At 37.6% G+C, this 24,481-nt stretch overlaps 1 protein-coding gene across 17 annotated transcripts in view; it reads left to right on the top strand.

Moving 5' to 3' along the window:
- TENM3 (teneurin transmembrane protein 3) overlaps positions 1 to 24,481 on the top strand; it is a 2,420,957-nt gene that overhangs the window by 2,366,088 nt on the left and 30,388 nt on the right. For 10 of the 17 annotated variants that reach the window (XM_070598205.1, XM_070598209.1, XM_070598207.1 and 7 more), the window contains 5 exons: positions 3,304 to 3,553; positions 4,259 to 4,279; positions 12,546 to 12,778; positions 13,859 to 14,013; positions 14,785 to 15,659. In XM_070598205.1, the coding sequence (XP_070454306.1) occupies positions 3,304 to 3,553; positions 4,259 to 4,279; positions 12,546 to 12,778; positions 13,859 to 14,013; positions 14,785 to 15,659 (1,534 nt within the window). The remainder of the gene's footprint in view (positions 1 to 3,303; positions 3,554 to 4,258; positions 4,280 to 12,545; positions 12,779 to 13,858; positions 14,014 to 14,784; positions 15,660 to 24,481) is intronic. The other 7 variants (XM_070598210.1, XM_070598219.1, XM_070598216.1 and 4 more) reach the window with 3 other exon arrangements.

The raw sequence follows: 24,481 nt of genomic DNA, 5'->3' as shown, positions 1-24,481 counted from the left end.
CCACATCATGCTAGTAACTCTACTCTCCTTTTACAAATATCCAGAGGAGACTTCACATTTTTGGCAAAATAATCTGGCTTTTGACTTTGCAGAAGTTTTTGACGATTCAGAATGTTGAATTGAGCATGCAGTACAACTAAATGTTTAACTATGATTAGTGGTCATTTTTCAGATTAATGTTGCTTTGATATTCTTTTCTTTTTTTAAATTTTTTGTTGGAGAGGATACATGTTAAACCTGCAAATACACTAAATGTAAGGAAATTTCCAAGCCAAGGCTTGAAAATGCTGGTTGGTACGTTACTTCCGGAAGAGAATAGTACAGAACAAATCAATAGTAAGAAAAAAACAAAACAGAAAGACCCTTTCCACCTTTCCTATTTGGGGCAGTACTAAACTCTGCTCCATTTCCAAGTGTGCCCTGGACATCAGGTTGTAGTTCATTTTGCATCGCTGAAGATTGGGGGCAGAGCTGATGACTAGTGCCACATGCGGCACATACTTTGGAAAAGTGGGACTCCCAACCAAGGAGGATGCTCCGTATGTTATCCCTAATCATCAGCGGTGTCTGGGCAGTGCTAGTTTCAGTCTGTTATGTTAGTAACACGAGGCTTCATTGTGGTCTTTCAAAATGCAAAGCCATGTGCCGGCCATCCTAGGAACTGGTCTTGATTAAATTATTTGAAATTGTATTTCCCACAGTTTGACATATCGCTATATATTCCTTCAGAAGTTATTTACAAACAAAACTGGGGGAACCTCTCTAGCTGCATGTTAGTTATTACGAGAATAATAGTTTGCTCCAGGATTTCACCCAGCAGATTATGAACCAGTAGGGAGACTACACGCTAAGAGCTCCAGGAAAGCCCGTACCTCTGTAATTCAACACTGTTAGGATACCCAATACTCAGGATAGTAAGTGGGTAGATTGAGAAACTTGTAGATATTCTGTGTCTGTATATATAATAAAAATACACACATATACACACACTCTACCAGAATAGTACATAGAGTTAGCTTTTATTAAAATATCAGGTCAGATGTAAAAACTAGACTACCCAAGATTCTGTCCTCCAAAATATGTTATTTTATAAAATATATGTTATTTTAATATTTTTAAATAACATGTTATTTAAAATATGAGGTAACCTAATTCACAGAGTGAACTGATTGTGATTTCAGATTTTATCCAAGAACAGTTTGACAAGTAGTGCCTTTTCGAAGTGACATGTGTCTAATTGAATAAGCAGAGTGATTTGTAATCATGACAAGGTGGACAAGCTATGAAAATGTATTAAGGAAGGAGAGAAGGCAAAAATGTAGACAGCGACAGGTGTTTGTGCAGGCACCCTGAAACATGGAAATAAATACTCTAATGTTCATCATTCCCCTCTGACGTCATAATGGGGGAGAATCATGGAGGACCAATCGTTCAAAGTCATGACCGAATCAATCAGGGGCAATAGAGCAGTAGGCTGGCTTGTAGGATTCTTCTGATGAAAATTACAGAACCGGCTCTTCTAGGAAATTATAGTTCAGTAATTGTCCACTAATGCAATCATAGAAAGAAGGATCTTAGATATCATTAATGTATTCTTTGAATATTCAAGGCAAAATGCATTTCATCCGTTGTTACGATCCAGCCATATTTGGAGTATTTTTCCTTAAATTTGAATAAACCTGTTTTGATCTTTCCTGACTTCCCTTTGTAAATTTGCTATGATTGTTACATCACCCAAATAGCAAAGCATTAAGAGAGTAATCACAGAATTCGTCTGAAGTGTGCTGAGCTGTAAGGGGAACATAGTTATTCTGATCTCTTCTTCACTTGAAAATTATCCCAAAGTGGGAGAAAGAAATACTGTCTCAAGTTTCCTGTTTGTACTTTCATGGGATTGATTTTTTTAACAGTATATTTGCTAAAAAGTGTAAGCATTGGCTGGTTTGGAGAACACTTTAAAACATAGAACATTCAATGAGAATAACATGTACAGCTCTAAAGTCAACACAGCAGGTAGTTTATACAGATAATAACACATTGAGAAGTGTCACAAAATACGTATGGGACAATAACAGCTGACCACCCAGTGTACATCAGACCAAATGAAACCATTGATCTATATGTAATAATCGTAAATGAATGAATTTAGAATCTCAACTCAAATATAGTTTCTAACCATGAAAATACTTAATATTCATTTGGAATTTTTTTCTCAGGTTTTCATTGAAGATCGTAATGGAGCAGTGGCATTTTGTCTTCTTAAAATTATTGGCACTCTCATACCTTAAAGCAGAGTACACTTGAAATAATAAGTTGCCCTTCCACAACAATTTTGTAAAGTTTGAATTTTTGCATAACTGTGGATATATGCATTCTTATAGCAAACAAGAATATAAGCAAGGAGAATATTCTTTGACAGTATAGTAGTATAATGGAAGTTTGATATATATTTTCTAACTTTGTTTTCCATGAAGTATTTTTAACTTTTTAAAATCAATGATAAACTCATAAGGAAGAAATACATATTTACGATGCACATTTTTATGAATTGGATTAATATATAGTATTTTAACATCATTTAACAATTAGGCAAACTTGTTCTTCCCTAAAGAACGTTATGTAGAGCCTAATTCTCAAATTTGGTTGCACATAGGGATCATCTGGAGAGTTTGTTTTGTTTTGTTTTGTTTGAGGAAGATTAGCCCTGAGCTAACATCCATGCCCATCCTCCTCTATTTTGTATGTGGGACCCCTGCCACAGCATGGCTTGATAAGCAGTGTGTAGGTCCACGCCCAGGATTTGAACCAACAAACCCCAGGCCACTAAAGCGGAGCACTCAAACTTAACAACTACACTGCCACGGGGCCGGCCCCTGGAGAGTTTTTTAAAATCTCAGTGCCAAGTCTGCACCCCAGACCAATTAAATCAGAATCTCTCAGGGTGAATTCAAAGCTTCAATATTTTTTACAGCTCCCCATTCAGTTCCAATATGGAACCAAGTTTGAGAATCACTGACATTGAGTACTGGGGTTTTTAATTTTTCTTGTTCATCTTTGCTTCTTTCACCAGACATTCTTTAAATCCAGAATGGACAGCATTTTTTTATATATATCCTGTATGTTTTGTCATATAATCCTTTATACTAGGTAATTGAACGGAGTTCTTTCCAAGAGAACTTTAAATAAAAGCTTTCCCAATCCAAATCGAAAAGACACTGAATTGTAGTTAGCTCTCTAGTGAACGTGTTTACTTTTCATCTTTACTCTTTTTATCATGAGAAAAATGCATCTTATTTCTTCTAGGTATACTGTACAAGGGGAATGGGGAAAACCAGTTCATCTCGCAACAGCCTCCCGTCGTCAGTAGCATCATGGGCAACGGACGAAGGCGCAGCATCTCGTGCCCAAGTTGCAATGGTCAAGCTGATGGTAATAAACTGTTGGCCCCAGTTGCATTAGCTTGTGGGATCGATGGCAGTCTATATGTAGGGGATTTCAACTATGTTCGGCGGATATTCCCTTCTGGAAACGTAACAAGTGTTTTAGAACTAAGGTATGTCTTTCCTTAATTTGGGATTTTAATCAAAGCTACACATGCCTTTATAAAAAAAAATGCTGAATCTAATGTACTAATTTATTTATTTAAATATATCTTCCCAATGTTTAAAATTCTCCCTAGAAAGAAGTTAGATTGTTGGTTAAAGTTAAGAAAAGCAGAAGACATATATATTGTGGCATAAATGTACAAAAGATTGTAAAGTTACCTCATATATAAACTGTCTCACTGATTCCAGTGAATTTTCTAGGCTTCGATAGGATCGAACTATGATTTTTAAATCCCTTTAGTCGTCTTTAGAATAACCTTGTGATATAGGTTATTGCTCTTTTATCTCACAGTGATTGAAAGTAAGGCATGAAATATGTTCCTACGATATCAGGGCATAACAGTAAATGAACTAAAACTATAACTTTCAAGTAGAATATTGGATCTTCAAGTTGGGTTAACCCAGTAACAATAATGACAATAAAGTAACAAATTGTTGTCTTTGCCTTGTTCATTTGTGTGTGATTATCGAAATCATCCTATTTGGTAAATTATTTGATAAGCCATGGCCTAAAAAATTCATTTCCAGTGTTATTTCTGCTTAAGTGGGCAATTTCCATACAAATAATTAAAATCTCAGTCTTCAACTCATTATATTTAGAAACCTTTTCTAACTCTGCTTTCTTTTCACCTTTTTTATCTGCTTCCACCAAGAAATAAAGATTTTAGACATAGGTAAGCATCTTGCTTAAAGGTTGTTGTGTATTTTCAAATGTCCTTTTTACATTTCACTGTGACTCTCTGACACTGTTTTCTAAGAATATTTCATCATGAGAGGGGAAATGCAGTATCACAGAACATCTAAGGAATTAAAACTGCTTAAATGCACGATTATTATATAATATATTGCAATGTATATTACGCCATATATATACAATATAATTTGAAAAATATTTTCAAGTTGGTTAATAAAGTAAATTTCATTGGAAAAAATTATTATATTATTATAGTGAACATCTCTAACAAAAAATTCTTCAAATGTATGATATGGTAGAGGGCACCTGTGTAATCATTCAGGTTAGTAGTAGTTAATTTTCTAAACATCAGTTAGACTTGCACAATCTAAGCCATGGTGAACAAAACAAAATTTGAAGCACAGTAGAGTTTAAAGAAAGTTTAGTTTGACCAATAGCCAGGGCAGATCCTGGTTTATTGGGCCCAAAGCTTATTCACTTTGGGGGCCTCTGTTTAAGGAAAAGAATCTAAAAAATTTTACTTTGGCAAATTTTTTAAAATGTAACACTGTGTGAACATATTGCTGGGGCCCTCACTGGGCTTGGCTAGAACCCATACAAGTGAGGGGCCCTAAAGCTTAAGGTTTATTAACTTCCCAGTAAATTCATCACTGCTGTGTTTTCCTAAGTTGAGAGAGTTACCAGATTTGAGTTGTAAGAAGTAATGTTTTCATTGATATTATTATGGAGGAAAAGACTTTCCTCAGAGCTAAGGATGAATGCAGTTGAAGCAAATATATAGATTGAAAAGTTTTTCCTTTTCTATTTGCTGTGTACACTTAACTGGGGAAGATACAGGAAAAGCTTTTATATGGATACTTTTGACTGAAAATTTTTCCTCGGGACAGCAAGAAAGGGGAAAAAACAATACGTTTTAAAGTAAAGCTAGTAAAAAACAAGACATACTGGACATGCTAGATCTAGTTTGGCCATTAAAATATCTAATGAAATGATAACAGATGGAAAAACTAGTGATATTTTGTATGACATCCTTGAGATGAATAAATCAATGTAACCCATTTAAACCGTTGTGTGGAGATTAACAACTAGGAAATAAAAAGCAAAGTTCTGCTGAAAGATGTATGGCTGTTGCCTGTCAATATGACCAGGTATATTTTCCTGAGATCCCCTGTTGATCTTGTACTATCAGCTAATAGCTCAGTCACGTGCTAAGATTAACACTATATTTCTCTGGACTATTGAGCATGCAAAGCTCTACTATTAGAAACCACAGCAAAACACCAAAATTTTTCTGGCCTTGCCCTCTTGGTAACTGTGGAGAAAAGAGGAAAGACAAACAGATGTATACACCAACTAAACGTGAAAATGCTGGAGGCAAGACAGGAAAAACTAGCAGAGCAGATGCCTTTTAACAAGCTAGCCTATTACATGCCAGGCAGGGTGCCAGATATTTTATATATGTTATTGCAGATGCACACAACAGTCCTTCAGGGTTCCAGATGAGGTCATTGAGGCTCAAGGAGGTTACATATCTGCCCCAAGATGCATAACTAAGAAACAGGGAGCAGAGATTTGAACCACTGTAAAAGGTGTGTTCTTTCCACTACTCCACGCAGCCAGTTATGTGTCCAAATGGCTAGGTTTCCATGAGATAATTCCCTGGGTATGCAAAAAGCTAGATTTATTTTACAATCATTTCACAAATTACTTGGAGCTATAATCTGTTTCACTGGGAAAAAAAAATCTGTGAAATTAGAGCTATATTATTATTAACAATATTTTATAATGTGTACTCATTATGTGCTAACTCATGGTGTTTGGCACTGATACTCATTATAACCCCTCTCTCATGATCCTCCTTAACCTTTCTCCTCTGTACATTATTCTGGCTAAGTTTGGACTCCTTTATTTTCTTTATGCACCATGCATGTAAAATACACTGTTTGGGTTTTATATTGGTATTCCTCTTTATTAAATCAATGTTAACTGATCACTTACCATGTGCTAGGCACGTTGACAAACAGTAGTATAAGGCAAAGTCCGTGCTCTCAGAGCTCACAGTCCAGTAGGGGAGATAAGATATATATGTAACCAACTAAATAGCATTATCCATATCATTCTTTGATGTTTAATCATATCCATGGCTTATACCATGAGAGTAATTCTGTGGAGGAAGAGACTAGGGAGTGTGGTAAGGAAAAGTTTCACGGAAGGGGTGATATTTGACCTAGGTCTAAAAATGAAGTCTGCTTAAACAGAACAAGAAGAAGAAAGAGAAGGACAGTCATGAAGAAAGAATATAGAGCAAGTCAAGTTACTGGGGTCTGCGAAGGAGATAAGCAAGACAGGTTCTGAGAGGAATCAGAGCCACCTGAACGTGGAGCAGGGGATTCATGTTGGTAAAAAGGAGAGATACAGGGAGAAAGGCAGATTGGGGTCGGATTGCTTAGGACCTTGAATGCTCTAAGGAGTTACTCTTCTATCCTGTAGGACAACAGAGACAGTGAGGAACCGTTTTCTGATCTTGAACAAGATCATGGTATACTCAAAGTGGCCTTTTAGGAAGATTAATCTGGTATCAGTGTTCAGTGTGACTTGAAGATTAGTTAGAAAGATGTTACATGAAACCATGAGATGGTAGTGTAGGGGAGGAAGACAATTCCTCTACTTTCTAGGTCCTTCTGGATGAGAAGGATTAAATTACATTGAAATGAGACAGCATAACAGGAGAAAATCGAAGTTTAATAACATGTGTACATGGGAGAAACCAAGGAAAACTAACTCTCCACAATGGCCAAAGCTGCTGCCTTAAATACCATCTTCAGCTAAAGACAAAGGAGGATGTTAAAGACTTCTGAGGGGAGGAAGGCAGCTTACATGGAGATGGAAATGCAAATATTTGTTAAACAGGTGTTTGCTGGGCTGTCTATAGACAATGTGACCCGAGAGACACATTTTACATTGCGCTACATGTGTATTATGATATTAGCTTATGGTATTACCGTGGTATTAGCTCCTTCCTGGAACAGGCCTTCTATCTTAAATTATTTCAGGCAGTTGGAGGGAAGGTCAAAATTTCTTGCGTCTTTTGTTCTTAAAAACAATCAAGGCAAAGAGACATATTTTGGGGTGGCCAATTCTGATCCCCCACACTAGGTACCTAAAATAGGATGGCTAGCAATGAAGGAAATCGACCAATAAAATAAAGGAGGGCAGAGAATGGACACACTGTACACGGCTGATAAGGAAGAGGAAGATGTAGAAAACATCCAAGGTTTTTGACCCCAGGTCATCAAACAGATGACAAAATCATTGACAAAAATAGAGATTCCGTTAGCTTAATAACTAATTAATCAAAACTGACTTAACAAAAGCAAAATGTTTCAGCTCATTGAAACTTCCTCATTTAGCTTAAAAAATTAAAATTCTTTTCAGGTGACTCTTCCTTTTTGCCTACCTATGTCATCTCTCTTTTACTGGCTGATAGGATCTGCCTGGCTTCCTCCTTATCCCCACTTTCCTGGCTAGCATAAAAGTAATGAGAGGCTTAGGAATAGGTGATTGGAAGAAAAAGAAATTGAAAAATGTGTCTAAGCCTATAAAAATGAACACTGCAGTCAGCTGTTAATGATTAAGTAAAAAATAAAACTGCATGCTTCTTGTCCTCGTACCAAGTTTCACATACTATCAACAGCCTCATTAATTGGACTAATGGAAATAATTAGTAAAAATATTGAATAACAAAATAAATATAAAAACACATAGTCTTTATTATTTTAAAATTCAAAGTATTCTGTCATGCCAAATTTAATAAGAACTGCCAGGATATTATATCAAATAAAAGTCCCTAGCTACATTTTAATGAAAAGATATAAACACTACTCAATCAACATATTAAGTTTTTTACATAAGAGGAAGCTTCTGAAATGCTTGAAAAATAAGTTTCTCTTAGATATGCTAAATATTTCCCCCTATGATGTTTATAATATTAGTTTGCTAACAAATCTTTTTTGTGGGTAGTAAATTTTAGCTTATCCCTGTTCCAATTCTTTAAAATTTCAAAATAAAAGAACTTTAATTAACTAATACCAGCCAAGGGGCACTGAAACATGTAGGACCGAAAATCAACTTTGTGAATTTTATATTACCAATTAAAAGATCAAAGAAAGTGTCAATTACGGGTCTGTGAATTTGAATCATTTAAAGTTTAGATACAAAATCGTAAAGAATTGGTTCAGCACTTCTTATTGACTTAATATTTAAAAATCAAGCAGGCACAGAAATATCACATTCCAAAGTTCTGCTTATGATAATCTAAACAGTCTTTTGGTAGCTGGCAAACAGGTAGCCTACTTTTTCGCATAAATATAAATATAATTAATAAAATAAAAATAAATAAGCATAAATATAATTGACGCTTCTTCAAATGGTCTGGGTTCTAAGCGCTGTGGCATAATTTCCAACTAAAAAGGTAAAAGTGCTGATAATATCTATTCTATACCTTCTTCCTTGTGAATGTTTCTCTAATCTAAGAAGGCTGAATTATGACAAAATGGATGAGCAAATCTAGTCTGCCTTTACCCCCGGATCTGGGTCTAATTGCATAAGACCGTAGAGAGGATGGCTTGATAAAATCAATGATCTAGACGATTGAATGCATCAAGAAGCAAGATACAGAATACTAAAGGTTCTTAACTTGATCTCAGTTTCTTTGGTTTTGCTGCTGTCCATCAAAATCTGAGTGTTATTTTGAACCTTTCTGAAATGAAAATCTCAAAGGCTGTTGTGCTCCTCCTTTTGAACAGAGATTCCCCCAAACTGTGCCTTTTGTAAATTCTTGCCCTCCAGCTGCCAGCGGCAAATTGTTTTCAGTCATCATAGGCTCACATCTTTACATGAGTTATATTACTGATCTAAACACTCACCTCTCTTTGTACCACCGCACCAGCCTCTCTAGTGCTTTGGCTTTTCGGGAATTTGGAGAGCAAGTACCAGCTCACCCTGTCAGAAAACTCTCTCTGCTTAAATTGGGTGTCCTTGAATCCCAGGCCCATGGCACATACTGCTCGGAGCTTCTCCACCACCAGTCTGTCAACTACACATTTCCAAACCCACTTTTTTTCCTTTTGGTCTTTCAGTACTGATCCCCCTTTTCATTTAAGAGAGGCTGGGATCTAAGAACCAGCTCTAATTTGCCAGCCTAGGCTGCTCTGCAGAGAATTTACCCAATTCTCATCTCCCACCATTCTGGAGGGACTATTTCCAGAGCTGAATTGTTTTCTCCAGGGCCACATACTCCTCCACATGTTTCTTCCAGACAATAGAGTTGTGTGCAAAATTAGACCTTTCATTTGATGGAGATTTTTAAAACCATTGGTATATGTTGCTTGATTTAGAAATTTCTGTATCTTCAAGGAAGGAGTTGTTTCAAGACAGGAAATAGCAAATATAAGCTCCACTTTGGACATTTTGTTATTACTATCTTACTCAAATAAAACCAACGCCCATAAAGGCAAAGCTTATGACCTGAACCAGTCTGTTATTTTTGCACCAAGAAAACTCATGCCGTAGCTAAAGAATGTCACTACTACTCAAGCAGCCACCTTGAAATCTCTTGTTTTTTCCCCTCAAAATGAGGAACATTGTGAAAAAGCATACATGATTCATTTTCCTTTAGCATCATTACTCTAGAAATAATTCAGAGTGGATGTTTTCAGAAAGGTCTGCATTGTTTTAATAATTTAGGATGTTATAGTATAATAGAACTGAGGATACAAATTTGAACCTATCCAGATTTAGATAATGTTTTTCCTTATTAACATTTTCAGAAAGCAAGTCAAGCTGTAGTTAACTACAATTATTGCACTTCTCTGTTGTGTAGAGTTACAAAGCAAAAGACTATTGCAGTGTAAGAGGAGAAAGAACACAAGCAAATATTAAGAGCAGCTAATGCTTATTGAGTATGTATTATGTGCTAGGCACTGTTCTAAGGATTTTCCATATATTAGTTCATGTAATCCTCTTAGATCCTATGAAATATATATGATTATTAGCACCTTTACAGATAAGGAATCTGAGGCACAGATAAGTTAGATAACATGCCCAAGGTCACACAGTTAGTAATGAAGCTAGGATTCAACCCCAGGCAAGCTGGTCCAGAGATCATGCTCATAGATATAAAATGACAAGAAAATAAAGTGTGTGTGTGTATGCATTCATAACCAACTATACAACTATTCATAATTAGTATATAATCAGGGAGATAGGAAAGACTAGAGAAGTCTCTCCAACGTCATGTCTTTCAAAAGAGACCCAGCTTGATTGAACTGCAGCTCTGGCACCAACTATATAGACCTGAAAGGCCAGCTCTGCCAGTATCAGACGGTTTATAGAAAAACAAAACAAAAGCAAAAACCGCTATGAAATTGCTCTGAATGTTATATTGATATGTGACTTTTCACTTCATGGTGAAGTAATCAACCACCGCATTACAGAACACAATATGCCTTTTGCCGCATTTGAAATTTCAGGCATCAACTTAGAAAAATTATATGATAACACTTAGCATGGCAAGTTGATTATTTGGTATAACCCAGCATTCTGAAATGTTTTTGTTTCAAATGACTTGCACCTCTTTATGAGTTCTTCATATCACTTTTCACCCTTTCACACATGTTTACACACTCAAGACCTCTTGCACTAATCTGTCTCTTGTCACTAAAAGATCTGAAAGACTGGAAAGGAGACCCCAACACTGACGGTTTTCAGGCCTTTGTGTGTCTCAGTATTTCTGTTGCCAACATCACAGCCATAGAGCTTTTCAGAGCTCCAGAACGTCCCTACAGACTCCATGAGTGGTCAGCCCTTCCACCAATGTGACAAACACTAGCAGAAACTAGAACCTATTATTTTAACAGCAGAATGTTACAGGAACAATGAAATACGTATATTCCCCACTTAAAAGGAAGAGCTTTAAGTAGTGAGAATTGTTTCATTAGAACCTAATTAGTAATGAGAAAACTACTAAACCACTAGTCAGAATAAATATTTTCATATAGGTAGATTTATATTACATATTTTAGATATTCACATATAAAATAAATGGAAACAAAAATATAATTGTGTGTGTATGTGTAGAGAGAGAGAGAGAAAGGAGAATGAATTAGTAAAACCAATTTTGTTATCCAAAAGTGTGGAATCTGGTGGATTCTTATCAGTGGACATCTTTGTTGGGACACCAAATCATTTAAACTCTTTTTAGAATTTTTTTCAGAAGGCGATATTGGCACATGGTACCAAATGACTTTCTAAGAATGTGGTGTTCAGTTTTTGTAAGGAGATTAATTTTTTAATTCCAACCAAGTGTCATAATTTGTTTATTCCTTGATAATGTTGGTCTTACCATTTTTTACAGGAAATGGGATATAAAATAGTTTACACTTGCACTACTTTACGTTTATAAAATTGAGGCATTGTGTTTTGTGAACAAATATCTGTATCTCACGAAATTCATAGACAGGTTTTAGAGCAGCTTCATTTACAAACTTTAAAAATAAAACTGATGGATCTAGCATTCTGACTTGTTGCCTTGGCCACCAACTGAGCCTGTCTCCTACCCTTGAATGACCTCATTTTAGTATTTAACCCCATAGCTCAGGAGAAACATTGTAACTGCATCAGATTACCTTTCTGGGTTGTGATAGAACAACCAAGACAGACACAATGCTACATTTCTTCAGGGTCTGATTTGATTTGGTTTTGTAGCAAGAGAAAACAGGAGAGAATTCTCTGTGATGAAGTTCGAGTGAACTCAGTAGTATGTTATACTTCACAGGAGAGTTGCACTGAGACGCCCTTCCCCTGAAATAAACTTTATGTCTGTTACTCAAGGGCAATTTATTAGTGGCTTTGCATTGCACCAAAAATGTTTAGAGAACGCGCTTCTTTGTTTTAGGCTAGAGTCCTATTGCCTTCCAAAGGTAATTATTTTTAAAATGGCTGTCTTAACAAACTGTTAAACCCTCGGCAACAGGCAAGGAAGGAAAACAGTCATATCAGAGATGGCTACCAATTCTTTTAAGTCATTCTTTTAAGTCATTATTAAACATGCTGTTCATTTTCCAATCTGATAGGAGATTTCAGTTTATAATCCGTTTCTCATGGTCTGTTTTATTTTGCTTTTCATTTCTCTCCATGTATTAGGAGTAACCCTCTTGTGATGTTTATGTATGATCCTTTTTTTACAGCAGCAACCCAGCTCATAGATACTACCTTGCAACTGATCCAGTCACGGGAGATTTGTATGTTTCTGATACTAACACCCGCAGAATTTATCGCCCTAAGTCACTTACGGGTGCAAAAGACTTGACTAAAAATGCTGAAGTGGTTGCAGGAACAGGAGAGCAATGCCTTCCATTTGATGAAGCCAGATGTGGGGATGGAGGGAAGGCTGTGGAAGCCACACTCATGAGTCCCAAAGGTACCGGCATTTATCAATTTTCGGATTTCTTTTTATTAAAAAAAAAAAAAAGTGGAAAATCCATTTAGTGCCTGATTGTGTTTAATGCTGAGTCTAACATTTTACCCTCAACTGTGTTCTGGAAAGCTGTTTCATGTCTAGTGTTTTCAAAAGGCATTTAGCGTGAAACTGCTAAAATCCTAAGTTGATTTTACAGTAAATATTGGATTCTTGGCATTTTTTATTATCATACCATTTTTTCAACTTTTCAAAGAATAAAGCAACTACTCTGTATTATTCAGGTCACATCCTGTTAAACTTCAAGAAAGTGTCCAAATTCTTTCATTGTCCTGGAATTTCTTTGTCAGGAATGAATCCCAGGGCTCTTTAAAAAGCATCGCTAAGCAACCCTCTTAGCCCTCACCAGTTTGGAGCTGTTAAACTTTTGTTTCTATGCCATGGGAAAAAAAATGCTTGCTGTGAGGAATTTCTGGAGGTAATAAGGGCTAAAATTCTATGTGATAAAGGTTTCTAGCTTTTAAACCAGCCAGGACTGACTCCTTGCTCATGTGTTGTGCCATTCATTATGGTGTTTCTTGGTTTGAGGCTTTCTTTCTTTTTCATTATAGCTAGTGACTATTATGTGAACAAGGCCTGGAAAGAAGTATTTGTTGTACTGAATTATTCATAATAGCAAATTTCATTGTGGCAAGGTCAACAAAACACTACCCTTAGCTTAGATCTATTTTTGTTAGAACATAGTTACTCTAAGTTCAGCATAACAGAATCTGATCGGTTTCTATAATTTATAGACAACAACATTATAATTTTATATTTAAAACACGGGCACTACATAGATGATTCACACACTAACCAGAGATTCCTAGCAATTTGGGTTATTTCTTTATTACATTTTACATTTATTTATGTTGTAAATGCTTATGTTGGGTTTTTCCTCGTGTGTTCACAATCTACACTCCTACCTGCTACCCATCACCCATGTTATCCTGGGGTTAAATGTTGAGTTTAATGATGAGCCTAAATGTTTAATCAAAATTAATCATTTTTGAAAGATTAGTAACTTACTTCTCTTGGATAAAGGAATGGCAATTGATAAGAATGGATTAATCTACTTTGTTGATGGAACCATGATCAGAAAAGTTGATCAAAATGGAATCATATCAACTCTCCTGGGATCTAATGATCTGACTTCAGCCAGACCTTTAACTTGTGACACTAGCATGCACATCAGCCAGGTAGTTAAAATATTAAGCTGAATTGTTTATCTTCTAAGTGGCTTGATTTACTATGTCGTTAGACCCTGATGGCACCTGTTAACCTGTATATATGTGTGTAGTGGTAGTTCTGATAAAGCTGCTCCATTTAAATGGATCTCAGACACTAATAAAAAGTTATTTTCTTTTATAATTCTGCGTTTGATGAATTCGGTGAGATACAGAACAATTGTCACTAAGAAATGCTAAGCATTTGTAATAAAATGCCAGTAAAAGAGCAGCAGGCAGATATTCCAGAAAGAACAAAATAGCTTAAATCTCTAATCTTTTGATTGCATGAGCTCCTTAAATAGTAGCATGAACCTGCTATGATCAGTCCCAAGGGGCTTATATTTAGAATTAGGAACTTTACTATTGGCCTGATTGAAAACACAATAGAACGCTAATGTATTCCTAACCTAGAAAGCCCGACATTTGGTGGTTATTACTGCTAACGGGAACATATGTGTTCATATCTCATTGGTATCTATTAACTTACTACTAAGAGGTTCATTTGCTATTTGGCTGTAACTTGCCAATGTTTTAATAAGCTGCATTTTTAAATAAAATGTTATTTCCTATATTCGTCTCCACTCGAAATTTTTAAGTTTGTTTTACTGTAGCTATTCAAAAAGGAATTTTGAAACAGTTTATCAAATTAAGGGTAATTTCCTCAAATGGTCTAATTTACTCTTCTAGCAAATTAACTGCAGTGCAGTAGCTGACTAACCAGACCATTTCTTTTTTATTAAGGTACGTCTAGAATGGCCCACTGACCTAGCCATTAACCCTATGGATAACTCCATTTATGTCCTGGATAATAATGTAGTTTTACAGATCACTGAAAATCGCCAAGTGCGCATTGCTGCTGGACGGCCCATGCACTGTCAGGTTCCAGGAGTGGAATATTCTGTGGGGAAGCACGCAGTTCAGACGACACTGGAATCAGCTACTGCCATCGCTGTGTCCTACAGTGGGGTCCTCTACATTACTGAAACCGATGAAAAGAAAATTAACCGAATACGGCAGGTCACAACAGATGGGGAGATCTCCCTGGTGGCTGGAATACCTTCTGAGTGTGACTGCAAAAACGATGCCAACTGTGACTGTTACCAGAGTGGAGATGGCTATGCCAAAGATGCCAAACTTAATGCTCCGTCCTCCCTAGCCGCTTCTCCAGATGGTACCCTGTATATTGCAGACCTAGGAAATATACGGATCCGGGCTGTCTCAAAGAATAAGCCTTCACTTAACTCTGTGAACTTTTATGAAGTTGCCTCTCCAGCTGATCAAGAACTTTATATCTTTGACATCAATGGCACTCACCAATATACTGTAAGTTTAGTCACTGGTGATTACCTGTACAATTTTAGCTACAGCAATGACAATGACATTACTGCTGTGACAGACAGCAATGGCAATACCCTTAGAATTAGACGCGACCCGAATCGGATGCCAGTTCGAGTGGTCTCTCCAGATAACCAAGTGATATGGTTGACAATAGGAACAAACGGATGTTTGAAAAGCATGACCGCTCAAGGACTAGAATTAGTTTTGTTTACTTACCATGGCAATAGTGGCCTTTTAGCCACTAAAAGCGATGAAACTGGATGGACAACGTTTTTTGAGTAAGTATATCAGAATTCTACTCTGATTATAAAATACTGTGATATAACAGTATAATCTAAAATCATAATAATGTATTCTTAAAGAGAGGTGGGATCCAGGTTTTTTGGGGCCTGGAGCTTTTATAGTTTTTGGATCCTTCGTTCTGAAAAAAGAAGACAGAATTAGACTCAGGACTTTGGAAGGGACTCAAACAAGTGGGAAACCCTGAAGCTTAAGTTTCGTTAGCATCATGGTAAATCTACCTCTGCTTAAGGGTTAACGTGTTGCTTCATAGAGACCTAGTACGTTAGCAGCAAATCTTCTGAGAAACGTACTCCAACTTTGGTTGGGGGCTTAAACCCTTTGGGTTAACGTTTACGCGTGTGATAAAGCTGACTGTGTTGGGAGCTGTCACTGAAGAGGAACTTTAAAACCATTTACAGTGAACTTAGCTGATTACATCAGTACCGCAAATGTTCTTCTGGTTAGTTATTGACAATCTAAACTGCACTGAAAAGACCCTCCCACTAAAAGCAAATCAGGAATTGCTGGGTGCTCTAAAAGCCTATGAAAAAGTATGAGACTCACCCAGCCAGGGCTTTCTACTAAATCTGTGGAGTAGTGGCCCAGGCAGTGTGCTCTTTGAACAGGCACATTTTATGAGGTCGATTAGAACGAAAGGAGAATTAGCCGTTGTATTTTTTATGCTATATGTCCTTTGCAGTGAGTGCCTGTGTAAAATCATTTTCGATTACCTGTTCCCGTCACTAACATTGCACAAATCATAAGGAGAAATTAGATGTACAGAGATGGCATGTTGACAAATGCAAAATAGTCCTTAGAAATGAATATTGAGCTCCTTAGTGTGATATCTCCATGATGTGCTGAAGCAGAAGTATTTTCTGTAGGAGCACACCTCTAAAATTACAATAAAAGTCAGTAGAAAAAATGATCCAATATACAAATATTTTCCGTACAACTTTTCTGGAATGGATCTTATACATAAAGCTTCGTTCTCCTGTAGCTTGAATTGCTTTTCTTTTTTGACAGATTCCCTTGTAATAAAATGAGTGTTCCCCAGCAGCAGGATTTTGTCAGAGAAGCAAACCTTTTCAATTGAGTTACATTAAAATTCTGCTCTTAACATTCCATTTGCTCATTTTAGGATCGCAATAGGAAAGGAATAAATTGGAAGTTAATGGAAAGCACTTCTTTTGCACCGTTTTCAAAGTGATAGCAGGCTATATTGCCAAAGAGGCAGAAAAGAGGACAGAAAAAGTGCCCCCATCAGATGAGCCTGGCCAGGAGAGCTGCTCTGATTATCAGATCTTCAGGAAATGATGGTGGCATTGGTAGGGTTTCCGTTTAGTTGAAAGCAGGGGAAAAAATAGAGAAATAAATTCTTAGGACAATCTAGGACTCGAGCTCTGCTCTGTGGGCCATTTCTGAATGTGTCCTTATTTGTTCCTGAGAATTGACACTGCACGGAAGTTCATCATGTGGGTTACTATGGACACATGAACTGCTTGCAACAGATACAGTGGTTTGCTTATGGCCTGCAAATGAATTGTAATCAAGTTTGGAAAATTGGAGAAAGGGATGCACTCCATTGGTGGAGCAATGTGGGATAGGATAAACAGATTTGGGATTTTCACCTTTTGTTAAATTATGGTGCACAAAGAAGACACATTTCTCTAGTAACAAACACCCTCCAAAAATTTTAGATTTCGTCAAGAATCGGCACAACGGCTAAAGTAGAGGTTGAGTTGGCAAGTTGATCTTGTGAATATAATGGGCAAACCTTGTTTTAAAGAATGGAAGTTTTTCATTAATTGAAATATATCATAATCATATTTTACTAATACAAATTCATTACACATCATATTTAAAGTATATCTATTAAGTCATATCTAGATAACTTACAGTAAAGGCAACTATTCCAAAAAGTATTATTAAAATATTGTACCAAATATAAACCTCGTAATTATATGCATATATACGTGTGTGTTTGTTATAATTTAATAAGATAGTGGTTTAACAAACCAGTGTTTAAAAAATAACCTTTCCAATAAAATTAACAGAAATATTGCTTTTAGAAAGCAGACTTCTTGTTGATTTCCCTCTAGATGTTTGCAGCAAAGACATGATTAAAAAATTTCTAACAAACATGTGTGCATTTTGCAAAACAGTGTATTACAATATGAGACAGAAAAAGTAGAGTGCTTAACCTAAGTAATTCAGTCGTCATATCAGAATGACAAATCATCTTTTTTTCGTTCCATACATTCTATAATTTAGTTGGGAAAGAACATGCCCACCTCTTCTAAGTGTAAGAACCTTTAAACACATTCCAAAGTACAGTAAGTGCCTAAAAGAAGGGAGGGGAGTGTCACTGTCAGGCTGCCCCTCCAGAAGCTCTCTCTGTCTTCTGACAGAGCGGCACATTTTGAGACTGCTGATGGGTGAACGCAGCCCCTATCTCTACTCATCAGAGCCTTGACACCAAGAGTTCATGCTTATGACATCCTGACTTGGACGCATGACTGGATGTGAAGGGTCCAGTAGAAGCAGCCGGGGGCGCCCCATACCTATCAGACTTCCTTGGTGTTCGTAGCTATGCATGGGCTGGCCAGCTCCCAGAATACTAGTACATATATTTCCCTTCATATATTTATAGTACTATTTGTCTAATTTAGATGTGGTAAGGGCACTTGGTAATTTCATAAAGAAGGGATGTGAAAGATTTGACAATGGTCAGGGTTTTACCAAAACCACAGTGAGATTGTGGGGGGGGGGAAAAATCACTATTCCCAATTGGAAAACACCTGTTTTCTCTGACTTTCGTGACACCAGTCCCTAGAGCAGATACCTGCTCTATAATCATCTTTCTGCACAAATGCCTTGCAAAGAGAAATTAAACTTTTCAGCCCAAATTCCCATTTGTATGTGTCCAGCTTTTTAGCTAACCTCATGTCTAAAAAAGCCTTGAGATGAAACTTTATAGGATAGAAGCAGATGGAAAAAAACCTGGAATCCATAAATTTACCCACCAACAAAAGTACAGTTGCTATAGTTCCTATCAAAGAAATTTTAAAAGAGAATTAGTTCAGATTACTTAGATGTTTTAATTTTATTACTTTTTTCCTTAGTACAAGCTTTAGTTTATCATTAGTGTGTCACGGTAGGGCTGTGAGTACAGAATGAAATGTGAAAAAGTATTTTATAAAATGCAAACTATTTAATTATTTTTGTGGCTCTCACGACTCCTGGAATGTTGTGCTAATGCAGTTCAGCAATATTCTTGTACCTCATATCAGAAAGGATGATCCTAGGAAAAGAAAACCTGGTTCCCAACTTAAGATTCTTATCTGTCACCAATAAAATAGGTGACTTTTTAGGGTACACAGATGGTTTTCAAAGCACAAGAACCTTCATTTCAAAAACTGGAGATATTTTCTTCTTGGCAGCAATTTCTCTCCACGTTACTTGTAGTTATTATGTGCCTACTGTCATTCATTAGAGAAGTGGCCAGTGTTCTCAGACGTGCCACTGGATGGTATGATAGGAAGATGAAGTAGGTATCAGATGGTTTAGAACTCAGCTTTGAAATCTCTGAGTTAGACCAATATGTTTCCTGAACCGCATAATTATTTATTACTGATTGAATAAGCCATCTTGTCTCAGACTTCCTCTTCCATTGACTTGCTGGGCAGCAGAAAGGATGTCCAAGTGGCTAATGGGGTCCCCTCGTGTGATGACCCTATGATAAGTCTAGTTACTCCCTTCACTTGTAGAGACTGTTGCATGCTGCTCTTCAAACCATTTAAAAACAATTATCACACACTATCATTTCTTAGCTGGAGTAATTCCAGGGAGACCAGAAAGATCTCACCACCTGAAAATTTATTATTAAAAAAGTTCATCCCCAAACCTCAGTTCTTCCACTTCAATGCACACAAAAGCAGATCCAGTGTATTGAATTGGGCAATAGAATAAATTATTTAATAGTAAATGGCATTTCACAGTTCTCTGCTTGCTTACCCCTATAAAATACAAACCGTGCAGGCATAGCTAGAGGCTCCTCTGTCTGGTTAAAGAAGACAACATGGAACAGAAAGCTGGAACTTCTGGCTGATACGTCCATGCACAGCACCAGGTTCGTGGCTGTTTTCCTGTCTTGGGAGTCGGGATGTTTGGAGCCTTCTATTTGTGGAGCTGACTCTGTGATCTTTCGTGAGCCATAGTCAGATTTACAGAGCAAATAAATGAGTTTCAACTTTTACACATTTAGGTAGGTCTCTGGCTTCTCATTTGGGTGCTTTCTGGTCCCTCATTCAAGCTTAGCAATTTCGGAATGAGCTCCTGAACCATTGCTTTATAACGAACTTAACACTGCGCCCTTGGCAAACCCACGACCCCACTGACGTGAGTGCTGATGCTCCGGGAGAGTATCAAAAAAGGCATCTCAGAGGAGGAAAGAGAGGCCGTGTAAATAGTACCTCTGCTACGAATGCAAAGTAGTGTACAGGTAGCACAGATAATTTGGAAAACTCAATGACAGTTACTGCAAATTAGAAAAGATGTGTCCATTCCCATTGACATGGAATCACGTCTAAACAGCCTGACATCTGTCCCGTGTTGCCTTCTCCTTATGTGTGTATTACTGCAATAGCTTCTGATGTTAGAAAAATTAGGACAGAAGGAGAGAATAACCTTTCAATTATAGACCTCTGACATCCAACCCTAAAGACAAACACTGAAACCACGTTTCATTGTTATTTCTGCCAAAAATTGTGTTAAAAACAAAACAACCCAGGGACCAGCCAGTGGCCAACTGGATAAGTGCGCACACTTCCCTTTGGCAGCCCAGAGTTCACCAGTTCGGGTCCTGGGCATGGATCTACACACTGCTCATCAAGCCATGCTGTGACAGCATCCCACATAGAAGAACTAGAATGACTTACAACTAGGATATACGACTATGTACTGGGGCTTTGGGGAGAAAAAAAAAAAGAGGAAGATAGACAACAGATGTTAGCTCAGGGCCAATCTTCCTCACCAAAAAGAGCCCGTTTTATAAATACATATCTAAAAATAGTGCTTGGTTCTTTTATTTTCCTTTTTTTTGTTTCTTATTTTCTTCATAGTAGGAAACATTTGGGACATTCAGAATGATTTTTAAGAGGTTTTATCAGCAGATCACTTAAAATCCTGGTAAAATGCTCTGATTGATTTCCATTTTCACTATTTTGTTTGTTTAATAATTTTGCTTTAAGTTTTTCACCAGAATGTGTATTCCCAGGGACAGCAGCAAAAAATGTGGAGGCAACTAAATAAAGTGGCTGCTCTACATTCCAAATGTTAACCTGAACACGACGAAGGCAACACTTTTATTAACACTTGATTTAATCCAATTTTCTTCTGCAGTCTAGTTTTAAGAAATAATTAGTTCTGTCCAGGTTTCAAAGCAGAAAGGGAAACGGGGAAATGGTATGTTATTCACATTATTAGAAAAAAATCCCAGGAAAAGTAAAAATAGGTTAGCCAGATTTTCTCAATATATCTCAGTATATAATATAAAATAAAATTTCTCAGTATAATTTGCAGTGTATCGATAGTTTCAAGGCTATGTTAATTCTTTCCGTGTGTTCCATTAGCAAATTAATTTTCTAGATGTATTAAGTTGCTCCATAATGGTTCAAGAGTGAGTAAATGCAGCTTCCAAAAGTGTTGAATTTCCTCTTTAAACCAACTACATAACTGTCTAAATTAGACAATCAGAGAGCCTCGCATCTGTGTGCATCAGCAACTTCCCTTACACGGCGATTATCGAACAATTTACCCAAGACTGAGTTATATACACCAGCTCTTGTAAAGGATAGCTCGGTAACGGGGCAAGAAGTTTACACATTGACAAGCTGTGGAAGGGAACTTTGTATTTTTTTACAGTCACAGACCTGATGCTCAACAATTGGGTCTTCTCCAGAGACTAGCCAGCATCTCTGGCTCATTCCTAGGATATAAAAATAAAAGCACCCTCAGCAGCCCTCAGCCTGGCTGCCCTAACTCCTCAGCCTCCCAGAGAAAGCCCGTTGCCTATATTCCAGGATCCTGGAATGGCTTCGGAATGTCTTGAGGCTGCAAATGCAGAACTAAAGAGATACTGTTCTCTTCTGAACTCTCTGCCAGGGTTAGATGAAGCAATCCATGAAGGGGATAAGATGTTTGGGGAGACCATCACGTGCTTCAAACCACCCTATTCCTCACTGAGCATCCTTCCCATCCATCACCATACCACATCTCATAAACACACTCTCACACACTTCAAAACAGATTTCCTAGACGCCAGTTCATCCCCAAGTTTGGTAAATCTGTGCTTCTTAAAGGGAGACCCTCAAAAACCTCTGAGAAGCGTTTATGTAAAAAAATACCACTTTGTTTCTCTGTCTAAAAACTAGATTTTGTTCCCTTTACTTGAAGAATTTAAGTCTTATATAAATTAAGATTTTCCCATCTGTGGCCTTTTAATGAAAAACAGTGTATAAAAAGCAAAAGCTGAAAAAACTTACGGTTTATCTAAAGGAATAGTTAATTAATATAAGTATTTAAGGAATGTAAGTTAAGCATCAGCTAGAAGGAAGACTTCATTCTATTTCAAACTCTAGAAAACAAAAAGAAGAAGGAACCGAGTTCTAATAAAGGCAAGCATAGGACTTCCCTGAAATTAGACGAAAGTTCTTTACTCACAGATGATGTTTTTAAGATGGATCAGTTAGAGTAACAAAAGAAATATTGCAAGAATGTTATAATCCAGAGGAGCAAAATGGCTGAGGATCTAAATGCATCAGACACTTCCTCCATAAAGCAAAGAATAGTCAGGATGGCTAAACTGTAAACCTTTAAGACCTACAGGAATGAGTTTATGCAGTGGTTATTTATAATTTAGAGCTCGTGAGAAATGTTACACTCTGCAGTTTATCATCATGTACATATCCATATGTGCATATTCCATTAAAGCTTAGTTCATTATGCCTTATTAATGGAATAATGAGTTCTGTTTTTCTAACTTAATTTTTAAAGTGTACTTCATTCTCCTTAACACAAAGGTGTCCCCACAGGTGTGGTTAGTCCCATTTGGGACCAGTCCAGGCAACACCAGCCCCCAGGGAGACACTTTTTCCAAAAGCAATTATGCCGCCTAAAAAAAAAAAAAAGTCTTTAAGTGTTACGTTGCAAATGCACACTGATTAGCAAATTATTAAATTACTTCAAACCTCATAGCCATCACCCTTTGGTGATCAAGGCTTCCTGTTTATCCACAAGTTTCTTGGCAATCATTTATTCACTCTTGTACAGATTCATTCAATGAGAATTTATCACGTGCCAGATACTGGTGTTAGATGCCGGAGAATGCAGAGCTAAAAGAACATTCCTTCCTTTCGAGGAGCTCAGAGTCCACTGGGGGAGACAGAGAAGTAAATGACTATAAGAATGGTAAGAGGGCCAGCCCCGTGGCACAGTGGTTAAGTGCGCATGTTCCACTTCGCTGGCCCAGGGTTCGCCGGTTCGGATCCCGGGTGCAGACATGGCACCACTTGGCAACCCATGCTGTGGCAGGCGTCCCACATATAAAGTAGAGGAAGATGGGCATGGATGTTAGCTCAGGGCCAGTCTTCCTCAGCAAAAAGAGGAGGATTGGCAGCAGATGTTAGCTCAGGGCTAATCTTCCTCAAAGAAAGAAAGAAAAGAAGGGAGGGAGGGAGGAAAGAAGGAAGGAAGGAGCTAAGACACAGGTGTTCAAGATGCTGTGGGGTCTCGGGGAGGATCGCCTAACTCAGGTTGGGCACTGGGGACAAGCACAAGGTAAGAGGAACTTCCCAAGGGGGTAGTTTTTAAGCTTAGTCTTGAAAAGGTATGAAAAAGGTTAGCAAACAGAGGTAGAATGTTCTAGGCCAGAAGAGAGCATTTTCTCAGGAGCCGGAGCATGGCAGGTGTTGGAAAAAACATGCAGCTCCAAGCATAGAATGTGTGTGGGGAAGTAGGAAGATGAGACTAGAGAGGGAGATGGTGGCAGAGAGGGTACTGACGTGGCTGGTGATCTTCCATCCTGGGTACACAGGGCTCTCTTAAAGGAGTTTTACCGGGAAGCAACATAGTCAGTCGGGCCACAATATATGGATGGATTCCATATAGAAAAGCAGAAGGTTAGAAGTTAGGAGATAGTGAATGTAGTTGAGAAATGAAGACCTGAACCACGGTTGGGCACAAATTACAGAGAAAGAATAGATTAATCATTAGAAAATGAAATAGCACTTCCTGACTGAATGCAAGAGAGGCAGGTGAAAGACGATCTGCTCACTTAGGTGACCACGTGGATGGGGAAATACAGGGAGGAAGCAGGTTGCGGGGCAAAGGATGAGTCTGGATCTGGAAATGATGAATTTGAGGTTCCCATAGTACACTCTGGCACGTGGTCGCAAATGGCTGGTTCGAACTTAGGAGAAGCCACTTGTAGAGATGTGGACGTGAAACCATGGAAAGAACTGAAGCCGTGAGTCCGAATGAAATCACACTGAAGGGGAATGCAGAAGATCTAGTTACAAAAGGAGAAAAAATGTGTCAATTCGTGAATTCACAGACTGGAGTTTCCTGTGGCTTAGCCATAAAGACAGTGCCCGTGTTAATACCTTAGGGTCCGCTTGCTGCTACTGGACACCATATGCCGAATTTTTTGACACCTTCAAATCTGTGCCTCTTGAACACTACATCATCTCTGTGTTGCTCCCTTTTGCTCCCTTGCTGCCCAATTTTGGCCGTTCCTCTGCTTTCCCTCAGTTCTCAC

This window comes from Equus przewalskii, chromosome 28 (assembly GCF_037783145.1).
Source record: "Equus przewalskii isolate Varuska chromosome 28, EquPr2, whole genome shotgun sequence".
NCBI classification, from domain to species: Eukaryota; Metazoa; Chordata; class Mammalia; order Perissodactyla; family Equidae; genus Equus; species Equus przewalskii.
The sequence above is the reverse complement of the archived record's forward strand: the minus strand, read 5'-3'. Positions and strand labels throughout refer to the sequence as shown.